Below are 26,354 nucleotides of genomic sequence, written 5' to 3' on the forward strand. Positions count from 1 at the left end.
ATAGATAATAAAACACAACAGGATAGGAAATGAATACCCCTAACACAACAAATAACCTTCCTTTTCTCTCGGTGCACAGGTGTCAAGCTCCTGGAATTGAGAGTTTTCAATCCTCTTCACAGCTCCAAGGAGACCACATCTGACTAATAAGCTCAGCCCTCAGCAACTCAATATCAGAAAGATACTGACCTAACAGCACAAGTAATATTTGTCATTTATGATCAGTATCAGGGAGACAATAAGTTAAGAGAACAGGTAGTATTGGTAGCCACCCAGCCATCAGTGCTGCCAGAGTGTGACACATAGCACTCCGGCAATGATTCAAAGGACCCAAGGCTCTAGCCACTGCCACAGCTGCAGTAGCAGGGTTGGCCAGCAGCCACAGGCCCTTTTGTATCACCAAGTCCTGGGGCAATTGCACCCTTTGTCCCACAATACTATTCCTAACCACATTACAGACTTCTCTCTCTTTAGTGGCTGATCAGCAGTGACTCAATCCTCCCATTTTGTTCCAGCTGAAACCCAAACGAGGGAGGAAAGGAACCTCTCTAAGGGCCTTGCCAATTCCTTACTCAGAACTACCACTGATTTCAGCAAGAGCCTGCCTCAATCAGGTCTAGGTAAGGACTTAATGAGTTGGTCTTTAATATGTGCCAACTACCAGGTTTCTTACCTGCAGCCAGCTCTCCTCCAAAGATCACAGCCTTTGCGCCTGAAGTTGTCACACAATAAACCAGAGAATCCAGACGCAAATTGAAGTTAATTAGAGCGGCTTCAATACCAACTTTTGCCATCCCAAGCCAGAGGCCCACAAACTCTGGACGGCTCTCCATGAAAATGGCAATGACATCACCTAGACGGAACCCCTGGTCATAGAAGAAGTTAGCCACAGCATTGGAATACTCATCCAGCTGCTGGAATGTCCATTTCTCATCATTGGCCTCATAGATCAGAGCCACTTTGTGAGGGTGCTTGCAGACAACATCCTGGAAAATCTTCGGGATAGTGTTTTTGGCACGCTGATGCTCTCGCAACTCATACTTGACTCGTAACAGCACCGAAAGGCCACTGCAGCAAGGAAAGGAAAGTTACACTTCTGCAGAAAGTACATAGTTTAACACACAAGCAGATATATTTTGACTCGTGTCAACACTCCCATATAAGGCATGAAAATTTCACCCACTCACCAGTGGCAGGCAGAGAAATCTTACCCTGAATAGCTCAGAGCCCCAGTCTATTAATTCCCTCAGAATCTACCATTTAATGCTAAATTAACATTCTTTCTTGTCTTAATAATTCAGCACTTCCAAATGTGACCCACTGCAATGCCATGTTCCTATAGTTCCTGGGATTCTGCTGCCCCCAGGGCTTCCCCTGCCACTTCAAAGTGAAAGCAAATAGATTCAAATCAGAGGGAAAAGGTGAGAAAGCATATCTTTTATTGGACCAACTTCTGTTGTCCAGTAGTACCTTAAAGACTAACACGTTTATTAGGTCATGTTCTTTCATGGGTAAGAACCACTTCTTCAGATAATCTGAAAAAGTGGGTCTTACCCACAAGAGCTCATGACCTAACAAATCTGTTTGTCTTATAAAAATAAAGATTGGAGATACACATCTCTTAGAGCTGGAAATGACCATGGGAGGTCATCTAGTCCAGTCCTCTGCCCTCTTGGTAGAACCAAGCACCATCCTGGACATCTGTTTGCCCCAATCCCTAAACAGTGTCCTCAAGGACTGAACTCACAAGCCTGGGTTTAGCAGGCCAATGTGCAAAACACTGAGCTATCCCTCCCCCCATTAAGGTACTACTGCTTACTATTTGTGAAACTACTGACTAACACAGCTATCCTCTGAGGCAACTTCTACTGGTGAGAGAAAAAAGCTTTTATGTTGACAGTCTGATTGCTATTAGCTTAGGCCAGGGGTCAGCAACCTGTGGCTCTGGAGCCACATGCAGTTCTTTAAGGAGTCATTTGTGGGTTTTTCTGATTTCTCTCATTTCTATTACGCAAGTTATGAAGCAAGAATTTGTGGAATCTCCATCACTGGAGATATTTATGAGCAGGTTAGATAGACATCTATTGGGGATGGTCTAGATGGTGCTTGGTCCTGCTGTGAGGGCAGGGGACTGGACTCGATGTTCTATAATTCCTAAAATGTACCTCTGGATTCTTCCCACTTATATTGTTTTGTTTCTGTTGAAGATTCATCATCTCTCTCAATTTCGATACTTATTATAATTTCTCAATTGGCACAGATTTAAATATGCAAAAACATACTATCATAGCCTCAACACACAAAGGAGAACATCCACTGGGTTCTACTTCCCTAAAAGGCAGGAAGGTGCTGGCTATATTCTCCTCTATCATCAAATAGGAAATAGTTTGCAAAAGCCCCCAAAAAGCTGAAAACTCATTTCTTAACAGCACTATAAAAGCCCTGCATCTTCCATGACTGTCAACAGCAGGAACCCTGGTCAGTAAAGCCATGGCATGAGGGAGGAGGATGTTTTAGAAACAGGCAGCAGGCATTTTGTGAGACTGAGCTGGCCTTTCATGGTGACCCTACACTGAGCTGTGCCAGAAACAGAACAGAAGAGCCTTTTCACTTGTTAGCTACCCTGTTCGCATTCTGAAGGGTCTTTATTTTCTCAATTTATTTTCTGCCTTTATTCCTCACTTGCCGTGCAATCAGGAGGAAACAGTCCTTCAAAGTCCATTGAAAGCCACAGTAAAGCTAGGCAGTTTCTGGTGATCACAAGAGCCCTAAATCCTTTAGGACAAAGGCACTTCCTCACAGAAGCCCAAGAGGCACAGAACTAAGTGGGACAAAAATTAAAGAATCTTTGGCTTCCCTAGGATGTAGTGTAGAAAATAGAGACTAATGTGTAAATTAGCAGTTGTTATTTTTCAAAATGTATAAACATCATATTGACTGACTGTCTCTTTAACTTCAGCAGGAACAAGATATTTTGATTCTGTAACACCTTCCACAGAATGTAACAAATGTTTTGCAAACTTAGTTATATTTCACAATCAGAACATTCCCTTTGCTCAAGTCCTCATTCTGAGGCATTCAACTTATTTGTATTCCTAAGTCTGTGTCCACACTGCCAGTTTCAGTGCTAAACTTTAGATATTCCAGAGTAAGAAAAAACACGCCCCTAAATCAATTAAAGTTTTGGTTCTGAAAAGCACCAGTAACAGACTTCACTTTATCACTGGGAAGTGTGCTCCCAGTGATAAAGCTACTGCCGCTCATTTGGGGAGAAATTTTTCTTTATATTGCCAGGAGAGCTCTTCCCCAGCAATAAAGAGTGACTACGCTGTCCGTGTCTTAGTTCTTGTTTCAACACCTTTCCAAAACATTTCAGGATTTCTAAGGTGGTCAGATTTCAGCTAAGGTCCAGGATCATTTAAGTCTTCATAGGTATGTTTCCAGCACTCTGTATCTTCATTCCCCTGCTGTTCTGCCAATGCAAGATATACACAACAGACTTATTGTTAATAGTGAAACGGAATTTTATAGAAACACAAAAAAGTCACATTACAACATATTACAAAATAAGATGAAGACTCAAAAAGCAACACTTACAAGAGATCTCTCAGAGCAGTCTTAAGGATGATACGGAGAAACCTCCATCCTCCACTGCCAACATAAACACCCAGTGTAGCTGCCAGACTCCATGACCACGGCACACCAAGAAGCCGCATAAGCCCAAGTGAGCTCAGAGAAGCAGTGCAAACCCCAAACATGTGCATTCTAGACAGAGAAAGAAGTTTAAAATAGATTCTCTGCCAGGCTCAGCCCATCCCCCGTAAATGACCACAAACAAAAGTCCAGGGACACATCCTAGAAACAAACATTTTCACCACAAGCGCAGAGCCATCACTTTGTTCACAGGGCTCTCAGTTACAAATGACTTAAGTGACTGTCAGTGAAACTGGGAACATGAGTCTTATGTTATTTCTCACAAATCTGTGGACGAAATAAGTGTTCAGATTCACAATTTCTTTCTGGATGGCTGACATCCCAAACCCCAACTGTCATTTAGCCATCGGCCAAAATAACCCACAACAGCTTTGAAATAGCAGTTTTCTGAACTAAAAAGGCCATTTTGATACAAAACTTGAATACAATTATATTTATTTCAATGACCAAAAAACAAAAAATCATCCATCGAATCATTTGCTATTTGTCTAAAACTTGGTAAAAATGGGTGACTATTATGCAACAAATTTGGGAGGGATTGGTGTTCCTATCATCTTGTGATGATGGAGTAACAGCAACACATCCACCTAAGGCTGTGTCTACACTAGAGTTCCTTCTTTCAACATAACTCAGGGAGCATCTACACACTTAAAGCATTCTGTTGACAGATTCTCAACAGAACTCTGCGTTTGCCTCAACAGTATTACCCCTCAAAAATTTGAGGCACAGCAATCTGTTGGCAGAGTACTGTCAACAGAAGTGCAGTGTAGATACTTCGGTCGACAGACAGGGCTTCAGGTTGCTGGGCAGTACTCTTGCAGAGCTGCTGTTCTGCTTTCTGGCACCCCAGGGCAGTAGAATCTGGCAGTTCTCTGTTGACAGAGCAAGTTGTGTGTAGATGCAATCTGTTGACAGAGTTTCTGTTGAGATTTCCCTGTCAACAGTACCTTCTGTTGACAGATGCTTCTAGTGTAAACATAGCCTTAGAGTTTTATATTGCCACTAGTAGGCATCCTTCAGTCTGCATAGACTATGGATCGCGCCCTTTATAGTTTCAACTGAGGGTTTCATTTACAGCATCTACTGTGAGTATGAAGACCCACGCGAGAGTGACGGTCCTTGCTGCATCTCTTGCAGATGTGGTGGGTGTCTGGCAAGTCCTTAGTGTGCTTTCTGTGCGCTGGCTTCTCCTCTGCTAGCTGTCTGATCCTCATCTCACCCTTCTGAGGGCCCTTGTGTAACCCCTGCCTCCATCTGCTAAGGTCGTCTGCTAGTTCTTCCCAGTTGTCCAGCTCGATGTTTACCTCTCTGAGGTCTCTCTTGCAGACACCTTTGTAGAGCAACTGGGAGCATCCAGGAGGTCTTTTGCCAGAGGCTAGCTCACCATACAGGACGTCTTTCAGAATCCTTTCATCATTCATCCTGTGGATGTGGCCAAGCCAGCAGAGCCGACGTTGCCTGAGGAGGGTGTGCATGGTTGGGATTCCAGCTTGCTCGAGGACGGCGGTGTTGGTAACTCTGTCCTTCCATGATATTCCAAGGATGCGCCTGAGGCAGCGCAAGTGGAAGACGTTCAGCCTCTTTTCCTGGCGGGCATACAGGGTCCAAGTCTCGCTGCCAGAAAGGAGGGTGCTGAGGATGCAGGCTGTGTGGACTTGCATTTTGGTGTAAGTGTACAGCTTGTTGTAATTCCACACTCTCTTGCTGAGTCTGGACAGAGTTGTGGCCACTTTTCCGATCCTCCTATTTAGCTCAGTGTCCAACGACAGGGTGTCAGTGATGGTGGACCCGAGGTAAACGAACTCGTGGACGACCTCTAACGTATAGTTGTCAATGCTGATTGATGGGGATTCAGCAACATCCTGACCAAGTACGTTTGTCTTCTTTAGGCTGATGGTAAGCCCAAAGTCCTTGCACGCTTTGGAGAACTGATCCAGCAGTTTTTGAAGCTGGTCTTCTGTGTGAGACACTACAGCAGCATCGTCCGCGAACAGCATGTCTCTGATGAGGACTTCCCGCACCTTAGACTTAGCTTTCAGCCTTGCAAGATTAAACAGTTTCCCATCAGATCTTGTGTGCAGCAAGATGCCCTCTGTTGAAGATCCAAAGGCATGCTTCAGGAGGAGAGCGAAGAAGATCCCGAACAATGTCAGAGCAAGCATGCATCCTTGTTTGACGCCGCTCCTGATTCTGAAAGCATCCGATAATGTGCCATCAGATTGGATGGTTCCTCTCATGTCTTCGTGGAACGACTGGATCATCTTGAGTAACAGTGGAGGACAGCCTATCTTGTGGAGCAGTTTGAACAGACCATCCCTGCTGACCAAGTCAAAGGCCTTGGTCAGGTCGATGAAGGCTATGTAGAGTGGCTTCCTCTGCTTCCTGCATTTCTCCTGCAGCTGCCTTAGAGAGAAGACCATGTCAATGGTAGACCTCTCTGCGCGGAATCCGCACTGCAATTCGGGGTACACCCTCTCAGCAATCTTCTGGAGTCTGCCAAGGATGACGTGAGTGAACAGTTTACCAGTGACGCTTAGGAGGGAGATTCCACGATAATTGTTGCAGTCGCTTCCATCTCCTTTGTTCTTATACAAGGTTACAATGTTAGTGTCGCGCATATCCTGTGGAACCTCACCCTCTTTCCAGCACAGGCACAGTAGCTCATGTAGGGGTTCCAGGAGTGTGTCCGCAGCACACTTGATTACCTCTGGTGGTATACCATCCTGGCCAGGGCCCTTTCCTGCTGCAATGCTGTCGATGGCTCTCTTCAGTTCATCCACAGTCGGTTCCTGATCCAGTTCATCCATTACTGGTAGGAGCTCGACAGCATCGAGGGCTGCGTCAACCACAATGTTCTCGCGTGAGTACAGCTCGGAGTAGTGCTCAACCCAGCGCTCCATCTGTTTGGCTTTGTCAGTGATACTTCACCAGATTTGGATTTCAGAGGTGCCATCTTGTTCTGGGTGGGTCCTAATGCCTTCTTCATACCCTTGTACATTCCTCTGAGATTACCAAAGTCAGCACAGGTCTGGATGCTGCTGCACAGCTGGAGCCAGTGGTTGTTGGCACAGCGCCTGACTGTCTGCTGTACTGTTCTTCTGGCCGCTCTAAGTGCTTGCTGGGTACTCTGGCTCGGTGAGCGTTTGTACTCCAGGAGTGCAGCACGCTTCTTTTCAATGACTGGAATCATCTCATCGGAGTTAGCTTCGAACCAGTCGTTCATGTTTCTAGCTCTTCTTCCAAACACCGACAAGGCCATGTTGTAAACTGCATCCCTCAGATGTTGCCATTTGGATGTCACATCGGCACCCCCAGGGCCGCTGCGCAGATTTTCCTGGAGGGTCTCTCTGAACTTTTCAGCTTTCTCTGAGTTTGCTGTCTTTCTGGTGTCAATGCGGGACCTTCCAGCAGGTTTAGAGCGGTACAGCTTCTTGGGTCTCAGCTTGAGCTTGGAGCAAACTAGCGAGTGATCTGTATCACAGTCAGCACTATGATAGCTGCGTGTCAGAAGGATGTTTTTGAGGTTATTACGCCTAGTGATGACCATGTCTAGTTGATGCCAGTGCTTCGAGCGTGGGTGTCTCCACGACACTCTGTGCTGTGGCTTCGTTCAGAAGAATGTGTTTGTAATGCACAGATTGTGGTACGTGCACAGTTCAAGGAGATGCTGTCCATTGTTGTTCATTTTTCCCACACCGAAGTGTCCTAAGCAGGAAGGCCATGAGGCCCAATCAGCTCCAACTCTTTGTTCACGAGCAGGTATTTGCACTACAGCAGCACTAAGCACGTCATAGAACTTGTCTTTTACTTCTGGTGTGGCGTACAGGGTTGGAGCATAAGCGCTGATCAGGTGGACAGGACCAGCACAAGTTTGAAGCGTGATCCGAAGAAGTCTTTCTGATCCACCCATGACTAATTCCACCATTTGTAGAAGGGTGTTTCTGACAGCAAAGCCAACACCATGCTGTCTGGGTTCTTCTTGGGCTTTACCCTTCCAGAAAAAGGTGTAGTCCTTTTCCTTTAGAGATCCCAAATCTGCGAGTCGCGTCTCTTGCAATGCAGCGATATCAACTCAGAGCCTCTTCAATTCCTCGTTGATGACAGCGGTCTTTCGGGTGTCACTGATGGCCTGAAGATCTTCAGTCAAGCCAGTCAGCATGGTCCGCACATTCCAGCAAGCAAGCTTAAATTGTTGATGTTTCTCATTTCTTGTTGATTTTCTTACTGGTTTGCCTGGTGCCCAAATTTCAGTCACTTGTCAGGTTCAGGAACCTTAAGCCTCACGCACCCAGCGAGGCAGGTGAACTGTGGCGGGACAGTACCCTATTGGCTGGGGGCTGCCCAGCTTGAGGCGGGCGGTGACTGTCCAGTGAGATGCGAGGATCTCTCCCACCGTCAAAGGCAACCCCTGGCGCTCATTCTCTACGCCAATCGAGCAAGAGCTTATAACCGGTACCTGTTGCCTCCCGTGTTGATGTAACGCTGTTCAGCGATGCCGGAGTACCTCTCCGAGCGCGAGCCTGGGCACTTATTATGGAGACTCTGGGCTGCCCAGACACCAAGGGAGTACACCCTGACAGAAAATCCGGAGTGGAGTCCGAAGGCGGTTCGGTGTCAACTTCTGGCACTGTCCCGGCAACTCCTGCAGCTGAGCTAGTACCAGACGTGGCGGTTATCCTCTCCTTTGGACTATATCAGTAAAGCCGAGAGGGGGACACTGGTGATTGCCACTACTTACCACAGTAACCAAAACACCTTCCATGTGAAGGCAATTGCAACAGCAAAATCCCTTTTAGTTATCAGGGAATCTATCATACTTCTCCCTTTTCAGGATAAGAACCCTGCTTCAAGTAAGGATTTTTGTGATTTTTTTTTTAAAAAGACTTTTTAAGCAAGGCTTTTAGTAAGAACAATCACACTGGATCAGACAAACGATCTATCTAGCCCAATATCCTAACTTCCAGAAGCTGCTAATGCAAGGTGCTTCAGAGGGCATGAAAAGGCAATCATCGAGTGATCCTACTATTGGATAGAAGCCAGCATCAAGTGCAAGTTGACCACATTCTAGTGAAAAAGCATTAGGTACTTTTGTAGTAGCATGAATAGGAAAGAAATCCCACTGTAGCAGACATTCCGCCCTCTAGTGCAAATGATGAGCAGGGAGGTGCATCACAAGGGGGAAGTAACAAGCAAGAGAGAGGCCAGCTCCATGGAGCCACACCTTCAGGTACTACAAGCAGTAGAGGAGGCCTTGCCTGACCAGGGAAGGGGTATTCAGGCCAGGGGGCAGAGTAAGAGAGACAAGTGAGAAAAATCCTCTCCAAGGACAATGGCAAAAAACATCCATACACTCACTTGGCTGCTTACACTATTCCAGCATGCATTATTCCACTCAGTATGCAGTAGCAGTGAAAAAAAGCTAACAGAAGGTTGGGAATCATTAAAAAAGGGATAAATAAGAAGACAGAAAATATCATTCTGCTACACCTGCATTTCGAATGCAGGTGTGTTTGGAAAAGGTTCAAGAAAAGGCAACAAAATTATTAGGAGTACAGTACAGCTTCTGTATGAGGAAAGATTAATAAGACTGGAGACTTTTCAGCTTGGAAAAGTATGACTAAGGGGGGAATATGATATAGGTCTATGAGATCCTGGATGGTATGGAGAAAGTAAGGAAAAGTTATTTACTTTTTCTCATAACACAAGAACTGGGGGGTCACCAAATGAAATTAATAGGCTGCAGATTTAAAACAAGAATAAAGTATTTCTTCACCCAAGGCACAGTTAACCTGTGGAACTGTTTGCCAGAGAATGTTGTAAAGACCAAGACTATAAGGTTGAAAAAAGAACTAGATAATTCATGAAAGATAGATCCATCAATAGCTATTAGCCAGGATAAGCAGGGATAGTTTTCCTAAGCCTGTTTGCCAGAAGCTGGGAATAGGTGATAGGAGATGAATCACTTGATGATTGCCTGTTCTCTTTATTCTCCTGGGGCACCTGAGATTGGCCACTGTCAGAGATAGGACACTTGGCTAGATGGCACTTTGGTTGGACCCAGCATGGCCATTCTTATGCTTTTCACCCGTCACTGGCATTGGGCTAGCCCCTCACATGATTCTCTCCTCACAGGTGCCCCAGGCATTGCCCTAGACCATTCAGGCATCTTAATATCCTCCCCTGGACAGTATGTGAGATGGGATCTCTCAGACTAAACACCCAGAAACTATGCCTTTCAGCCCTCCTAAATTCCACTATTGTCAGACCCCTCAGGCTCCACACACTCCCCAGGGCAAATGTCATGCCCATCAGACCTTACCCATGTTTAGACATCATGCCTGCCCTCACCTTAAACCAGATCTATTTCACCCTGCCACTATGTTAGTACCCTCCCAGAACTCCCATCCCTAATATCATGTAAGTTACTTGGATCACTGATGCCAGCCCATATGCTCCATTCTCTAGGGACAACACCAAACCCCTGCTCTCAAACCCCACCAAGCCCCAAACAGCCAAACATCTTGGTGCACTAAGTCCAGCCCCAAAAGAAATGCACCTACTCTCTGACATCTTCTGCAGTACTGTATCAACTACAGCATCCAGCCCCACATCACTTACCTACTACTCCAGGCCAGACCTACAACCTCTACTCCAGCCCTGTTCCAGCCCCCAACATTTACCCACTGCCCCATGTCATACCTATAACCTCTACCCAAGTGCTGTGCCAGGTTCTGGCAGATATCCGCTGCCTCAGGTCAGACCGACAATCTCTACCCCAGCTCTGTGCCAGCCCTCAACATTTATCCACTGCCCAGGGTCAGAATAACAACCTCTATCCCAGCCTTTTACGAGGACCTCCTGACATTTGCAATGTTATTTTTAATATGAATATGCACAGCTTGAATATGCTTTATGCAAAACAAGGCAACTAACCTATCATTCAAGAGCTAGTAATGCTCCAAATGTGTATATTCTATTTGTGCACCTATATCATTCTCAGATGTGAAGTTAGAAATATAAAGTGTAAACCTGTTTATTAATCTAGGTCCCTGGTTCCCAAACTTTTTCTGATCGTGGAACACTTAGACATCACAGTGCTCTCCCTGGAACACTTCACCTTTTTTACATCATACTACCTAATGGATAATATTTCATAATAACATCAATTATAACTCTTATATGGTAAATACAACTCAAAAAATAATAATGAAACCATACATTAACAAAACAAATATACTAGGGAGAACAGATAAAACATAAATAAAAACAGCATACTTAATTAATAAATTTAATGTGCTAGATGAGCCTGACAGGATGAATAAAGATGCCTGATATCAAGTGTGATATCTGACAACTGAATCCAGCTCTATACCCTGTACTGGTACTTACAATGTCAATGTAACCACGGCATTTTCTTGTTGCAAGTTATTTGAGGACTCAGCAGAAGGAACACCACGATTGCTTGTCAGTGACTCAGTTTTCAGCCAACGATCCATTGAATTTGAATATTTAATGTAACTATTCTAACTTTAAACAGCATTAATTTGTTAAAAATTGTTGAATTATTCAAAACATAAGCACGTTTCACACACACATAAAAAATAATGACTTTTTGTAAAACCCACCGAGCCCTTCCTGAGCTTACATTTAGCAGCTTTATTTACAGGAAATGACATCAGTAGTCTGTTAAGTAGAGACTGGTATGGATGAAATTGGGTGTTTTCGAGATTTCCATATAATGTAGGGCTTATTTTGTTAAGTACAGTAGTCTCCCGAGTTATGGTAATTATGTGTAAGTCAGGGTGGGGACTTTTTTTCTGGCGGAACACAGCACAACTGTGTACTGCCACCTTTTTTCTCAGCTGCTGCTGCCATTCTGAAGCCAGAGAAGCAGCAGAAGCATGTGGAACTGCTTTTGAAATGTAAGGCCTGGATTTGGGGGGACAGTTGGGGAGGGTTAAGGCTGGAGGTGGGTTCAAGCCATGGGAGTAGGGCAAGGTGGTTAAGCCTGGGGTGGGTTAGGGCTGCAGGGTGATGGGAGAGTGGAGTTGAGCCAGGGAGTGGGGGTGGGCGTGAGCCAAGGCCAGGAGGTTGAGCCGCAAGCATATGGGGCTGGAAGGTTTGAATTGGAGCTGGCAGGGGGTTGAGAGGTTTGAGCTGCGGCTGGGTGGGTGAGCTACAGGTGTGTGGGGCCAGGAGGTTTGAGCTGAGGCTGTGCGGGGGGTTGAGCTGCAGACATGTGGAGCCAGGGGTGTTGAGCAGGGGCAATGGTTTGAGCCGCAGGTGTGCGGGGCTGAAGGGGGTTCAGCCAGGGCCAGGAGGTTGAGCCATGTTTTACTGTATATCTAAGACAGCAGAGATCAAACTGTCAAACTGAGCAAATTTCATCCCAAAATTTATTTTTTTCCCTGCGAATGGGGAAGAGACCACCATTAATCAATTTCACTGGTGGAACACTTTGCAATAGCTTGCAGAACAGAACATAGTTTGGGAACCCCTGATCTGGATCTTCTAGTGAACATTGATAGAGTCACTTTGTGGAAACTGCTCCAACACCATCCCATCCAACATTATTAACCTGATCTGTTCAATGTACAAACGTGCAACATGCCAAGTTGTTCACAATGGTGTCTTGACAGAATCTTTCAGCATACTCTCATGAGTGCAACAGACGTGCCTATTGTCACCTTTCCTGTTCTTGATCACAATGGACTAGATTATGAGCAGGACAACAGATGGCCATCAACAAGACATCCAGTGGACACTTCTCAAACAGCCAGAGGGCATTGATTTTGCCGATGATGTCGCCCTCCTTTCACACCAACATGAAAGCATGGAAGAAAAGGTCACAACACTAGACAAAACTGTCTCAATGACTGGAATGAGCATTGACAAGGGAAAGACCAAAATAATGAGGATCCATCAGCTCAACACCACCACCATCACACTGGGACGGTATGACCTGGCAGATGTTGAGCAGTTCACCTACTTGGGGAGTATGATGGCAGAGATGGAGGAACAGATAAGGATCTTAATGCCAGGATGGGGAAAACAACAGCTGCATTACACTCTCCATCCCATATGGAATTCACAACCATTATCTGCGAAGATGAAACTACAGATCTTCAACACAAATATGAAGAGCGTGCTCTTGTATGGATGCAAAACCTGGTGTACTAAAAAGTCTACAAATCACAAGATGCAGACATTCATAAACAGATGCCTCAGGTACATCCTTCATATCAAATGGCAAGACTTTGATGCAGATGAGGAGCTTTGCAACAGAGAAGGACAAGAACCACTTGACATTCAAATCAGGAGAAGAAAGTGGGGATTGCTAGGCCACACTCTCAGAAAACCATCATCCAGCATAATCCATCAAGCTCTCAAATGGAACCCACAAAGGAAAATTCCAAAGAAGACCTCAGACAATGTGGAGAAGATCTACTGAGACTGAAGGACAACAGCTGAGGTACTCCTGGAGTCAACTAGAAGTTTTGTACCAGAGTGAAGTGGAGAATACTTGTGATGACCTATGCTCCACTCAGAGTACAAGGGTTTAAGTAATTGTAGTCTTATAGTGAAAATCATAAGTGATACTAAAGAACTTAACGATCTGGTGCTCAAGACAAGGATCTGTGAATATTCTGTTTTTTCCTGTAAGACTAAACTGTGAGTGTGGTTGGTCCTACAGAGACTTGTGACCATACCACCTGGCACTGGAATCTATCTTGAATTTGGTATTTTTTCGTGGAAAGCAGGGAACAAAGATTTCCCACCATGAGGAAATCCATTGTGAGGGATAGGAAGCAAACAATGATTGTCTCCAGTTGGCTGTACAGATTGCTCCCCACCTCAAGAGGACACATGAAAGGTCCAGAAGAGAAAATAACTATAATGAAGAAAGAAGCTGTTACCCAGGACAGGGAAAAGATTAGCTCTGGCCTCAAGAACTCTGCTTGAAATAAAGACTAGGGTAAGAAATTATTTCTAACCATTTGTTAGTGTCTTGGCCTTACCTGGCACACTATGATAATTTTAGCTTAGTAACTTGCTTTGATATGCCTGTTGTCATATGCAACCACTTAAATGCCCCTTATATAATAAAAATCACTTTTACTAACAAACCCAGCATAAATGTTACAGGGCAGGAGGTGGGGAATAACAGCTGTGCATCTTTTTCCTTGATAAAGGGCACAACCTTTATGAGCTTTCTCTGTAAAAAGCATTTATACAGAGTAAGACTGATTTATTTGGAGTTTTTGTCTCATTTGGGGGCTGTGCTCCTGGGTGCAGTCAAGTGCCTGTAACTGACCACTTTCAAAACTGGACTATTACCAGTGTCTGTGTTAATCTGCTGGGGAGTTGCTGCTACCCAAGCTCTGAGTAATTATTGGGAAAGATCAGAGCCTCTGGTTCAGAAGTACAGGGTAGCAAGGTGCCCCAGAGAACAGAAAGGCCGGCTCAGTGTTCTGATCAGCACATCAGAGGGCAGGAACAATAGGATCTCTATGACCTAACCTGTCAAAGCCTTGCCACACCTACAACCCGTACCCCAAGCCTGTGCCAGCCCCGACATTTACCCACTGCTCTGTGTCACACCCAGAGCCTCTCCCCCACTCCCCCGGTATTTACCCACGGCCCCGTGTCACGCCCTCTGTCTCTCCCCCAGCCCTGTGCCACACCACGACATTTACCTGCCGCCCCACGTCACACTCACAGCCTCTCCTCCAGCCCTGTGCCAGCCCTCAACATTTACCCGCCGCCCCCACATCACACCCAGAGCCTCTCCCCCAGCCCTGTGCCACACCACGACATTTATCTGCCGCCCCATGTCACACCTGCAGCCTCTCCTCCAGCCCTGTGCTAGCCCCCAACATTTACCCGCTGCCCCACGTCACACCCGCAGCCTCTCCTCCAGCCCTGTGCCACACCACGACATTTACCCGCCGCCCCACGTCACACCCGCAGCCTCTCCCCCAGCCCTGTGCCACACCATGACATTTACCCGCTGCCCCATGTCACACCCAGAGCCTCTCCTCCAGCCCTGTGCCAGCCCCCAACATTTACCCGCCGCCCCACATCACACCCGCAGCCTCTCCCCCAGCCCTGTGCCACACCACGACATTTACCCCCCACCCCACGTCACACCCACAGCCTCTCCTCCAGCCCTGTGCCAGCCCCCAACATTTACCCACCACCCCACGTCACACCCGCAGCCTCTCCTCCAGCCGTGCCACACCACAACATTTACCCGCCGCCCCACGTCACACCCGCAGCCTCTCCTCCAGCCCTGTGCCACACCATGACATTTACCCCCCACCCCACGTCACACCCACAGCCTCTCCTCCAGCCCTGTGCCAGCCCCCAACATTTACCCGCCGCCCCACGTCACACCCGCAGCCTCTCCCCCAGCCCTGTGCCACACCATGACATTTACCCGCCGCCCCACGTCACACCCACAGCCTCTCCCCCAGCCCTGTGCCAGCCCCCAACATTTACCCGCCGCCCCACATCACACCCGCAGCCTCTCCCCCAGCCCTGTGCCAGGCCCCAACATTTACCCGCCGCCCCACGTCACACCCGCAGCCTCTCCCCCAGCCCTGTGCCACACCATGACATTTACCCCCCACCCCACGTCACACCCACAGCCTCTCCCCCAGCCCTGTGCCACACCATGACATTTACCCGCCGCCCCACGTCACACCCGCAGCCTCTCCCCCAGCCCTGTGCCACACCATGACATTTACCCGCCGCCCCACGTCACACCCGCAGCCTCTCCCCCAGCCCTGTGCCAGCCCCCAACATTTACCCGCCGCCCCACATCACACCCGCAGCCTCTCCCCCAGCCCTGTGCCAGGCCCCAACATTTACCCGCCGCCCCACGTCACACCCATGCACCCATCCGAGCCCTCTCCCCCACCTCCGGGACCGGAGTCAAACGCGCCCTCGACTCTCCGTCACCTTGTCACTCCCGCCGCTTCTGGTCCCAAGCCACGCACCTCGGCTCAGCCCCGCCCCGGAACCCGGCTCGCCCCCGGAGGGACGGGGCGGGGTGGAGCAAAGAGCCGGAGACTATAGAGAGGGCGGCTAGGGAGAGAGCAGCATGAGACTGGGGAGAGGGAGAGGGAGTAGCATAAACAGCCTGGACATGGGGATGGGGATAGATGGTCTGGAGGAAGAGCCATAGAGAGCCCGGTCATGGGGATAGAAGGTCTGGAGGAAGAACCATAGAGAGCCCGGTCATGGGGCTAGATGGGCTGTAGAGAGGAGCGTAAAGACGGGAAGCGAGGGTAGGGGGGCTGGAGCCAGAAGCATTTAGGTCGGAAAGGGGCATACGTAAGCTGGGCAATGGATAAAGATGCTGGAGGGAGCTCCATAGAAAGCCTGGGCGGGGGAAGGAAGGGCTGGAGGGAGGAGCACAGAGGATGTGGGGAGGAGATATAGGGATTTGGGTGCAGAAGCATAGAGAGCTGGGGAACGATAGAGATGACCTGAATGTCTGTGTTTTACTGAAAAGGAACTTTAGCAATCGTTTACTGAGGAAGTGCTCAGAACTGTCATTTATATTCAAAGTCGAGACATTAACACGTGGTTTGAACCGGGACAGCAATTACCTGTCCCATTATAAGGTCTCTTTTGCATACTTTGTTTTATCTAACTCTTAAATTTACCCCCTCCCCCCGTGCTCTTCTGGTTTGATAACAATTTTTCTGATTTGTCAACCTTGATAACTATTGTTGGACCTCTGTGCTTTATATGTTGAGTCTGTTCTGGTATGGCTATGATCTGAAGAAGTGGGTCTGTCCCACAAAAGCTCATCACTTAATAAATTACTTTGTTAGTCTTTAAAGTGCTACTTGACTGCTTTTTTGTTTTGGTAGAATACAGACTAACAGGGCTATCTTTGTCACTATTGAAAGAAGAAGCATAGAGCTCCTGGGCAGCTACTGAGAGCCTAAGCAGGGATAGATAGGTTGGAGCCAGGAGCATAAAGAGCCCTGGGAGGAGTTAGGAGGAGGAGCATAGAGAGCCAGGGGAGGGGCTGGAGGGAAGAGGCTGGAGAGGTAAATCTTTATACGGACTAAGATAGATTCGTCACATCCCATAGAACTGGACGGGACCTTGGGAGGTCACTGAGTCCAGTCCCCTGCCTTCATGGCAGGACCAAGCATCATCCCTTTTTTTAAAAAAAAATTTGTTTGCCCCAGATCCCTAAGTGCCCCCCTCAAGGACTGAGCTCACAACCATGGGTTTAGCAGGCCAAAAGATGATGTTTCTACTGGGGCTGTGCACCTGGGTGCTGTGGCAAGTCTCTTTGAGTCTTCCCAGAGATGAGCTGATATCAGCATTTGATGTGGGCTGTGACCCAATTGTGTGTCATGACTAGAGGAGACCAGAGGGTCTGGTTCTGGGGGGGGGGGCACCCCAAAGGACAGGTAGGCAGGGTGAGTGGTATTTCAGTACATCAAGTAACAGGCTCAAGGGAAATCTGTGACTGAGCCTGTCACAACTTTATTATGGCAGTTGGTGTCACTGTCACTCTGAGCCCTTCCCTGATTGAAGGAGGGGTTGAGAGGGCCCCCTCCTGCCTGCTCTTAACCCCTCCCTTGCTGGGGTGGTTGAGGGAGGGGTTACGAGCAGGCAGGAGGGGGCCCTCTCAACCTCTCCTTCAATCAGGGAAGGGCTCAGAGAGAGCCAAGCATAGGGCGGCTTGCTGTGGCAACCCTGCTTATAAGGAGTTGCTCAGCAAAGCAGCAGGCTGTTGTTCCCTCTAATTTTCCCACCCATGTGTGGAACAAATTTTATTAGATGCACTAAGGCATGTGCAGATGTGCACCACTAGTCAAAACACATGCTGCTGGCTGTGGATGCTCTGCTAATCAGCTGGGTGGCATTTGAATCTCTCACGAGTGGCTGCCCTAAGTGCTCAGTTTACAGGGAACACTGGTCCCATGAGGAGGTTGCAGGAGCAGTTCCCTCAGAGAAACACCTTGTGCAGCAGCACAGTGCTGGGGAATTCAGGAAAGGAGAGCAAGAGAGAGGCTCCTGCTACACCCCCTCTGCCTTAAATATCTCATGTGGCAAGGGGGTTACCTTACAATCCCAGCTTCTCCCTCAGTTGGACCTGTAAAGTGTCTCCTTCTGCAGACCCTTCAACTTCTGAAGCCGCCTGCTTCCCTCCTTGAAGACCTAGATACAATGGCCCTCTCCACTATTGTGGGGTCTCCCTTTCTGTCCCTACATGCATCTCATCCTGCTCCCAAGTGGGTTCTCTTATTTATCTCAGACCCTTCTGCTGCAGACAACCTCAACATTCACCTACCCCTCCTTTGGGGTGATCTCATGCTGAGCCTCATTCACTAGTGTCTTCCCCTTTCTCTGAGAGCACTGCCTTTTTACCTGGCCCTTGATGTGGCAATAGAAACACCTCTCATGCCTTTTCTTTGCCATGGCCCTTCCACAGGCTGATTTTGGCTGAGCTTTCTCCTCCGGGCTAGCCTTTGCCTTGCAGATTCCATTAGAACTCCCCACATACCCAACATGTTTGGGACTCCCTGGCATTCTTACAAAGTGTACTCTCCCTCAACCTGGCATTGTCATCATTATGTGGGATGTAGAGTTTTTATTAACTAATATGAATTATATATTTAAAATGTTATTTTTAACTGTCAAATACCAATGCTCAGGTTCCTTATTTGAGGTGTTTATGATATCAGCTGGCAGGAAAACAAATTTTTCTTTGAATTGACACCTCTGCTTTAGGTGTTTGTGATCTCGGTAGCAAGATAAACAAGTCTAAAACAAAACAAAAAGCAGTCAAGTAGCACTTTAAAGACTAGCAAAATAGTGTATTAGGTGAGCTTTCGTGGGACAGACCCACTTCTTCAGACCATGGTACTATATAGACTAGTGGCTCCCAACGTTTTCACTAGTGGAGACCACCAATTGCACCCCAAAATATTCAAAGACCCCCATCAAAGTCAATTCTAGCTACTACATGCACTTCATTAAATGAAAAAGGGAAACCACAACATAGATGTATGGGACAGCGGTTAATAATATTATTGGAAGATATTTAAAAATAATTGATTGTAACTTTGCAATGTATTTAAATCTTCCCCCCACCACCCCACATACCCCCTGCAGTACCCTTACAGGCCCCCAGGGGTCGTCAGACCCAGTTTGGGAACGACTGGTCTAGATCGTCTCTGACAAATATCAGAGAGGTAGCCCTGTTAGTCTGTATCTTCAAAAACAACAACCGTGGTACCTTATAGACTAACAAATATTCTCACCTGCTCTGAAAAAAATCACTAATCATGGAAATTCCACAACTTCTCTCTTGACCATTTATTCCAATGCTTGACTACCCTGACAGGAAGTTTTTCCTGCTATCCAACCTAACCCCTTCTTGCCTCAATTTAAACCCATTCCTTCTTGTCCTATCATCAGAAGTTAAGGAGAATAACATAAAACAAACAGATTTTCCAATATTTTATTTTATGAGATACTAACTTCATATATCTTTGGTACAAACCTATCATATAGCACTGAACACAGCTGGAACGTATTATATACAATGCTGTATAAACTTATAAGCCTAGTTATGCTTTTGATTTGAGATCTTAAAACAGATTTCTTGTTAACTTTAGTTCCTTTGTAAAGATCCTTAGCTTAGTGGACCCAAACTATTTTTCCCTCATTGTAAAAAACTAAAACAAAAAAAAAAAAACACCACAACAACTTTACACTTATCTTGAAGAGAATTTATAAGAAAACACTGAGGCTAAACAGTCACATCCTCATCCTTACAACATTCATCTCACTCTATGAAAGCATGTTTTGTGCAAAGCAATGGATGGGGTTTGTCATTGAACAGTTCTAATACAGGGGTGGTCAATAAGCCAGAAGCAGTTTGCTAAGGTTAGTCCCTGGTGGGCCACGGGAATTTATTTATCTGTGCCTCTGCAGCCATGGCTGCTTGCAGATCCTCTTGGCTATGGATTGCTGTTCCCAGCCAATAGGAGCTGTGGGCAGGCTTGGCCTGAGGGCAAGGTGAGGATAGTTGCACAGGGCCCCACTGTCAGTGTGCCCCTGAAACTATTTCGCCGAACCTGGCTGCAGAAAGCAGTGCAGACCAGAAATGGCCAGGAATGGCAAACCACATATTGCACACCCCTGAGCTAAGAATATCCTCAGTGGCATAACAGAGGGTGTGAAGAGATTCACCTGCTCTTCAGATCCATTTAGTAACAATCAACCCTCCTCCACGCAGGCTGCTGTCCTATCAGGGAATCCTTACAGTTTGTACTAATGACAGATACTGTTGCCCTTCTGTAATAGTTGAACAGCTGCTCTGAATGCCCCCCCCCCCCCCCCCCAGGAGCCAGGTCATTAGTTTAAGAAGATTAAAGGTAGCTTTGCAGAGTTTGATTTGTCAGATATTGTTAGTAGCCCGAGAGATGAAGCACAACAGGATAATTATTGGATTTATTATAAAGCCAGTCAGTAGCAGGATTGGTACATTTTCTGATAGCATTGTGAAGGAAGGGAACAATATGTAGAAGGAATGGAATGACCTTACTGGCAAACTTCATGAGGGGACGCAACAGGAGGTTCCCAGAAGAGGCTGTGCAGTCTCTGCTCTCACTGAACTCCCAGACATAGGGATAGAATCCTTGCCTTCATTGCAAAACAGTAACTGCTCATTAACTAGCCTTTTTCCAGACTGATCTCTAGGCATAGCTAGCCATGGTTTCCCTTTTTTCTGGGAAGTTGCTGATTACAAACAACAAGGACTGTGATGAAGTGGATACCGAGTGTGAACTTAGCCAAAGACTGGATAACAAGGTGCTGCTGCTGTATTTTGGATCTGGTGAATGCACTCAATGCCAGGAGTTTTCACTGGTTCTCAAAGATTTCTTTGTGAGACTCACTGATGAGTTTTATATCGAAAGGGCTTCCCAACTGGCAGTGGTGTACGTGTCTCAGGATGAGACAGAAGAGAAGCAAGAAAAGTTCCTGAAGACCATGCCAAAAAGGTGGCTATTCCTACCCTTCCAGGATGAGTTCAAAAGGTAAGATCTTAATAAAGCAATACAATAGGTAACAGTTCACAACTCACACACAGATGATAACCTAGTACTCTGCTCTTATCTCACATGCTGCTTTCAGAAGGAAAGGGGTTCAGGATGCCAACTTTGCAGTTTCAGAAAAACCAAACACTCTTGCATTGCTGTTCCCTGAGGCCTACCCTGGCCCTGCTCTGAGCCCCCCTCCTTCTTCTGCCCTTGCTCTTTACCACCCTCACTTTCTCATTTTCATCCATCTGGACAGGTTGGCGGTGTGGGTGGGGAAGGAGCATGGGCTTAGGTGGGAGTGCAGGCTTTGGTTTGGAGCCAGAAATGAGGGCTTCGGGGTACCTGGGAAGGGTTGTTCTGGCTGAGAGGGCAGGCTCTGTGACTGGGCTGGGCATGAGGTGTTTGGAATGCAGGCAAGTACTGTGAACTGGGACTAAGGGGTTTGGAGTGTTGTAGGAGACTGAGTATGGGAAGGAGCTCAGGGTGGCACTTATGTCAGGCACTTCCAGAAGTGGCCAGCATTTTCTCTCTGGTTCCTAGGTGGAGGTATGGCCTGGCAGATCATGGGAGTAAAGACTAGGGAGGCTTTGGAAAAGTACAGACAGCAATCATTGATGTAAAGCTGAATCAGTCCCAGTACAGTTTGCCTACAACATAAGCTGCTCTCTTTAGCCGTGTCTACACGTGCACGCTACTTCGAAGTAGCGGCACTAACTTTGAAATAGCACCCGTCACGGCTACACGCGCCGGGCGCTATTTCGAAGTTAACTTCGACGTTAGGCGGCGAGACGTCGAAGTCGCTAACCCCATGAGGGGATAGGAATAGCGCCCTACGTAGGGACCACTTAGTCGTTGCACGTCCCGCAACTTCGAAATAGCGAGGTCCGCCATGGCGGCCATCAGCTGAGGGGTTGAGAGATGCTCTCTCTCCAGCCCCTGCGGGGCTCTATGGTCACCGTGGGCAGCAGCCCTTAGCCCAGGGCTTCTGGCTGCTGCTGCGGCAGCTGGGGATCCATGCTGCAGGCACAGGGTCTGCAACCAATTGTCGGCTCTGTGTATCTTGTGTTGTTTAGTGCAACTGTGTCTGGGAGGGGCCCTTTAAGGGAGTGGCTTGCTGTTGAGTCCGCCCTGTGACCCTGTCTGCAGCTGTGCCTGGCACCCTTATTTTGATGTGTGCTACTTTGGCATGTACACGTTCCCTCGCAGCACCTATTTCGATGTGGTGCCGCGCAACGTCGAAGTTGAACATCGACGTTGCCAGCCCTGGAGGACGTGTAGACGTTACTCATCGAAATAGCCTATTTCGATGTTGGCTTCACGTGTAGACGTAGCCTTTGAGTGTCATTGTTGTGCAGAGGGCTTAGCAGTAGGGTATCTTGATTCTATTCTTATCTCTGCTACTGACTTGCTGTGTGACCCTCAGCAAGCTTTTCGTACACACAAACACCCATCACCCTTTTGCCTGGTTCTTGCTGTGCAAAATGGAGGTAATATGTTATCATTTTGTAACCTGGGTGAAGACAGCTAGGTATGTACAGGGAGCTGGATATGTACAAAGTGTTTTAAAACAGTTTTTTATGTATATACCTGAGGAGTCAAAGCTATAATGGCTCATCTATCATGGTGATTTCCAGATTCTCAAAGCTTTGTTATAACTGAAGTTTTCTGGCAATCCGTATACTGAATGTTTTGCATGCTTTTACACTGTCCTGTATATTTCTTGCTCTTAAAGGATTCAACAGAGAGATTGTCCCACCAGGGTGTTTGTGAGGCACTAGAAAATATTATGAAAATACTTCCAAATACACTCATAAAGCAAGAGGGAAACATGCACCAAAATATTGCAACCATGTTAGTGGAAAAATAAACAGCAATGTAAATAGTAGTAAATGCAGATACACCCTGCCCCCTTGGTTGTAAAACTGAGCATATTACATCTTCCGCACTTCTTATGCATTCAACTAATTAATTCTTACATCCCACCATCAATGATAGACGAGTCTAATTTTGCTGGCACAGAGAGTGGAAGACCTGCCCAAGCCTGTATAGAATCATCATGCGAAGTAGAACAAGAGAGCAGAATTTCTAGCTCAACTTTCAATTCAGATGCTGCTCCCATGCTGCTGCTTCTTAGAGAAGATATATGGATCATTCAATTAACTGCCTACAAGGGAGGTTTGGAAACTCAAATACAAAGAAGCAGGGCTAGGACCATTCTCAATCTGGGTATTCCCATAACTATTCCAAACAGAAGAAGCATACTTTCCTTCCTTCAGTGCCTTGCCTGTGGAACCGTGGCCTTTGATTTAAGATTTGTTCCCTTTTTGATTTATAGGGAGCTGGAGTTGAAGTTTGCTGTGTCCACTACACCTGTAGTGGTGGTGCTGAAGCCAAGCGGGGAGGTGATTTCTGGGAATGCTGTGGAAGAGATCAGGTGTTTTGGAACTGCTTGTTTCAGAAACTGGCAGGAGGTAGCTGAGCTGGTTGACAGGAGCTTTCTCTTGGCAGAGGATTTTGATGACTTGGCCAAGAGGAGTATCACTGATCCCATCCGCCGCCTAATGTACAAGCTGGACAAGAAGAAAAAGAAGAAGTAAAATAGGACAGGTTCAGTCCTGATATCGCATTATGATGATCCAGCTCTACAGGCTACACTGTGGTCATTATGAAACAGCAGCCCAGGAAGTCAGTTTCTAGGCCCAATGGGATAACTTTGCTAGAGAATGCGTTAGTACTTTAGACTGGCATGAAGAACGTACAACCCATGGGCAAGTCTCTGAGCCTCGGCACACCCCTGCCCCTCCTGCAGGACTAGAGCATGAGTACCAGCTCACCCAGATGCTGCAACTTGGTGCCCTCCCTGACTTTTTTTCTGTGAATCAGTGACCCCTAACTGGGAGGGGAGGGATCCCCACCCCATCTTTGGACATTGTGTTTTTACAAAGCCTCAGATCTTAGTAGCAGAGAGGGAGCTATGTTAGTCTATATACTATCAAAACAAAAAAGCAGTCAACCACTGAAGGATTCAAAACAGGGACATGCCAGTATCCGTTCCTCAGATGCAGTCTGAGGAACGGATTTTGTTTTCCTCACGGACAGTCTTATAATAACAGATCTGTTTATATTTAGTGGGGACATCATTGGACAGAAATGCCCCCAGAGAACGTTTTCTCCTGTTCTAACACTCCTTGTTCACTTTATTGCCTAGAGTTTCTGTAGCAGCACATTAATGACAGTCTTGCTGTATCAGCTCTCACAGTTTGATGTCTAGATGTGAAGAATCTAAACTCGCCTTAGTGAAAGTCTCATACTGAGACCTTGGACATTCATTTACTTAGCAACTGGACAGACAACTACTAGAGAACAGCAGCTAGTGACTTTCTGAAATACTACTATTTGCAATAAGGCAGGCTAATTCACAAAAGAAAGCAAGCAAGGAAGACATTTTAATTTTTTTTTAAAAATAATGTTTTTATGGGTAGCTATAACATGTTAGAGAGGCTGCTAACAGGATTATGAACCAAATCCCTCTGTGGAACAAATTAGGCTAGCATATTTTACTTGTTGTAACTGAGGCAATACTGGTGTTAGTTTCTGATGCATTTTGTGTATCACCTGTAATGTTGCATAGTTTAAAGTTCTAGAACATGTCAATTTCATTGCTGCTGAATGTTTTCCCCTACCATTGTTGGTTGTTTTGTTTTTATATTCAGTGATGCACCCCTATGGGGCTATGTTAAATAATAAACAAACCAGTTTTAATTTCTAATCTGTTACCCCTCTGAGACTATTTACCAGCAGATGGCAGCAGTGTTTAATCTGTAGCTTCACAAAAAAGCAAGCAGTCATGTAGCACTTTAAAGACTAACAAATGTATTTATTAGGTAATGAGCTTTTGTTTTTCTTTCCTTTGTTACTGTTTGAAAGAGCTACAAGTACAATGGGGAAAACAAACAGCTACATCAAAGAAAAGTGAATCAGATAAAAGGCAAAGTGCTGGAGACAAGCCTTTTGCATCTGTTACAGTCTCAGCAAAGTTACTTGTGACTAATTTTTTTTTTAATCCATATGTGGAATAAACTTTGAAATATGCACCACCAATAGAAATTACACGTTGCTGGCTGTGGGCAGTTGTGAATGCTGTGCAAATCAGCTGGGTGGCATTTGAATTTCACCAGGTAGCCACCCAAGCACACATCTTACAGACAACCTTGCTTGTGACATTAGTAGGGGCACAAGTTTTAGGCAAAAAACATGGGTTAAGTGAAGAGTGCCACTTTAATTAGTGAATGCTCTCTTAGCTTCTGGTGTAGGACAGGGTTGCCAACACTATTTAAAAAATAAGGGTTTGTTTCTTTAGCACTGCTACCCTTCCCGCTGCTTTTTGCAGCAGTTGACTAGCTGTACAAAGATGAAAAATAGGGAACTGTTGGCATCCCTAGACAAGGCCAACTTCTAATCAACCTACATCACAATTTCTAGATAGCAGCCAAGATATAGAATTGACATTGAATGCTCCCTATAGTAGGAAAAAATGTCATTGCAGCCTGTACCCACTCCCACACAACAGAAAAACCTTGCTGAAAATTCTTCAAAAAAGATGAGCCTCCTGTGCATAAGCAAGTGTGTTTACTATGCCAAGTCATCGCAGAGTCATTAGGTTTCAGCTCACACAAGTTACTAGGAAAGACACTTTCATGCTGAATATAGCCAATGGGGACTTTCCAGCGAAAGGGAGTGATTATGAGTGATAGCAGGATCCAACTATTTGACACCTTAGTTAAGCTATTCAGAATCCAAAAAGACAGCAAATACTCTGTGAAGGAAGTTACCAGCTGCATAGATGTCAGAGCCGGTGCTGCCTGGTTCTGTGTTTCCATGGTTGGCCAAAAAGGTTTCCGAAGAGCACCAGTTACTGAGGGTGGAACAGGAATCAGCACAGGCTCAAAGTTCAAGTGCACCCATTTGAAAGGTCTTTTATATTTCTGGTAATGAAGAATGCTGTATGAAATAATTGTCCAACTAAGATGAATTGTTACATAAGTCCTTCAACCCTGGCATAGCATTGTGCACAAACAGGTCTGGATGTCCTATATTTTTAGGAGAAAGTACTGTGATCTAGAAGTGTGATGAGAAAAGTAGAACACTGAAAGCTAAAGAGGACTAAACATGAGTATGCTTCATATCCCCCTAAGGTGCTCACTTGATACTTTAAATATGTTATTGTCAGATGCCACTAATGCCGTGTCCTGACAGAGGTCTTGCATGGTCAGATGTTGATAAGCATTTGGCTGCTTGCATGTGCTCCTGCTGTGTGCTGTCCCAGCTTTGCACAGTTAGCCAGCCCAACAAACCTGATCATCATCAACAACCACGGGCTCAGCACCCTTTGGTGTCTGATGCCTTTCTCACTATTTCCTTCCATTGTTCCCTGTCCAGTGTCGAGTGGCTTAGTTTCTGTAGACTAGCGCCGCACCATTCTCTGTGGGGTCTGCCTCTCCTATTCAAACAGTCTATTAGGCCAAATACTAGGGAACAGACCCTGAAGGAACTCCC

The 26,354-nt window shown here is 46.4% G+C and overlaps 2 protein-coding genes across 6 annotated transcripts in view; one reads left to right on the forward strand and one right to left on the reverse strand.

Moving 5' to 3' along the window:
- The window catches only part of SLC27A1 (solute carrier family 27 member 1), a 42,988-nt gene extending 27,115 nt beyond the window's left edge, over window positions 1-15,873 (reverse strand). Inside the window, exons 1-3 of one of the 5 annotated variants that reach the window (XM_074980155.1) lie at window positions 15,679-15,873; window positions 3,598-3,765; window positions 674-1,068 (exon numbers count right to left, since the gene is read on the reverse strand). In XM_074980155.1, coding sequence (XP_074836256.1) covers window positions 674-1,068; window positions 3,598-3,764 — 562 coding nt within the window. In that variant the 5' untranslated portion in view covers window position 3,765; window positions 15,679-15,873. Of the gene's footprint in view, window positions 1-673; window positions 1,069-3,597; window positions 3,766-11,103; window positions 11,244-15,637 lie in introns of those variants that run through there. The other 4 variants (XM_074980156.1, XM_074980157.1, XM_074980154.1 and 1 more) reach the window with 4 other exon arrangements.
- Window positions 15,874-20,393: 4,520 nt separating this feature from the next.
- NXNL1 (nucleoredoxin like 1) lies at window positions 20,394-24,531 on the forward strand. Its single transcript, XM_074980218.1, has 2 exons — window positions 20,394-20,795; window positions 23,134-24,531. The coding sequence occupies exons 1-2, from the start codon at window positions 20,470-20,472 to the stop codon at window positions 23,393-23,395; spliced, it is 588 nt and encodes a 195-aa protein (XP_074836319.1). The 5' UTR covers window positions 20,394-20,469; the 3' UTR covers window positions 23,396-24,531.
- Window positions 24,532-26,354: the final 1,823 nt, after the last annotated feature.

This window comes from Carettochelys insculpta, chromosome 29, assembly GCF_033958435.1.
Source record: "Carettochelys insculpta isolate YL-2023 chromosome 29, ASM3395843v1, whole genome shotgun sequence".
Classification (NCBI taxonomy): domain Eukaryota; kingdom Metazoa; phylum Chordata; order Testudines; family Carettochelyidae; genus Carettochelys; species Carettochelys insculpta.

Bases quoted from the DNA above. Each gene is read 5' to 3' on its own strand.
- NXNL1 (XM_074980218.1), top strand. From the start codon at position 20,470: ATGGTTTCCCTTTTTTCTGGGAAGTTGCTGATTACAAACAACAAGGAC. The intron at 20,796-23,133 runs GTAAGATCTTAA...TTTGATTTATAG, and splicing joins TTCCAGGATGAGTTCAAAAG to GGAGCTGGAGTTGAAGTTTG.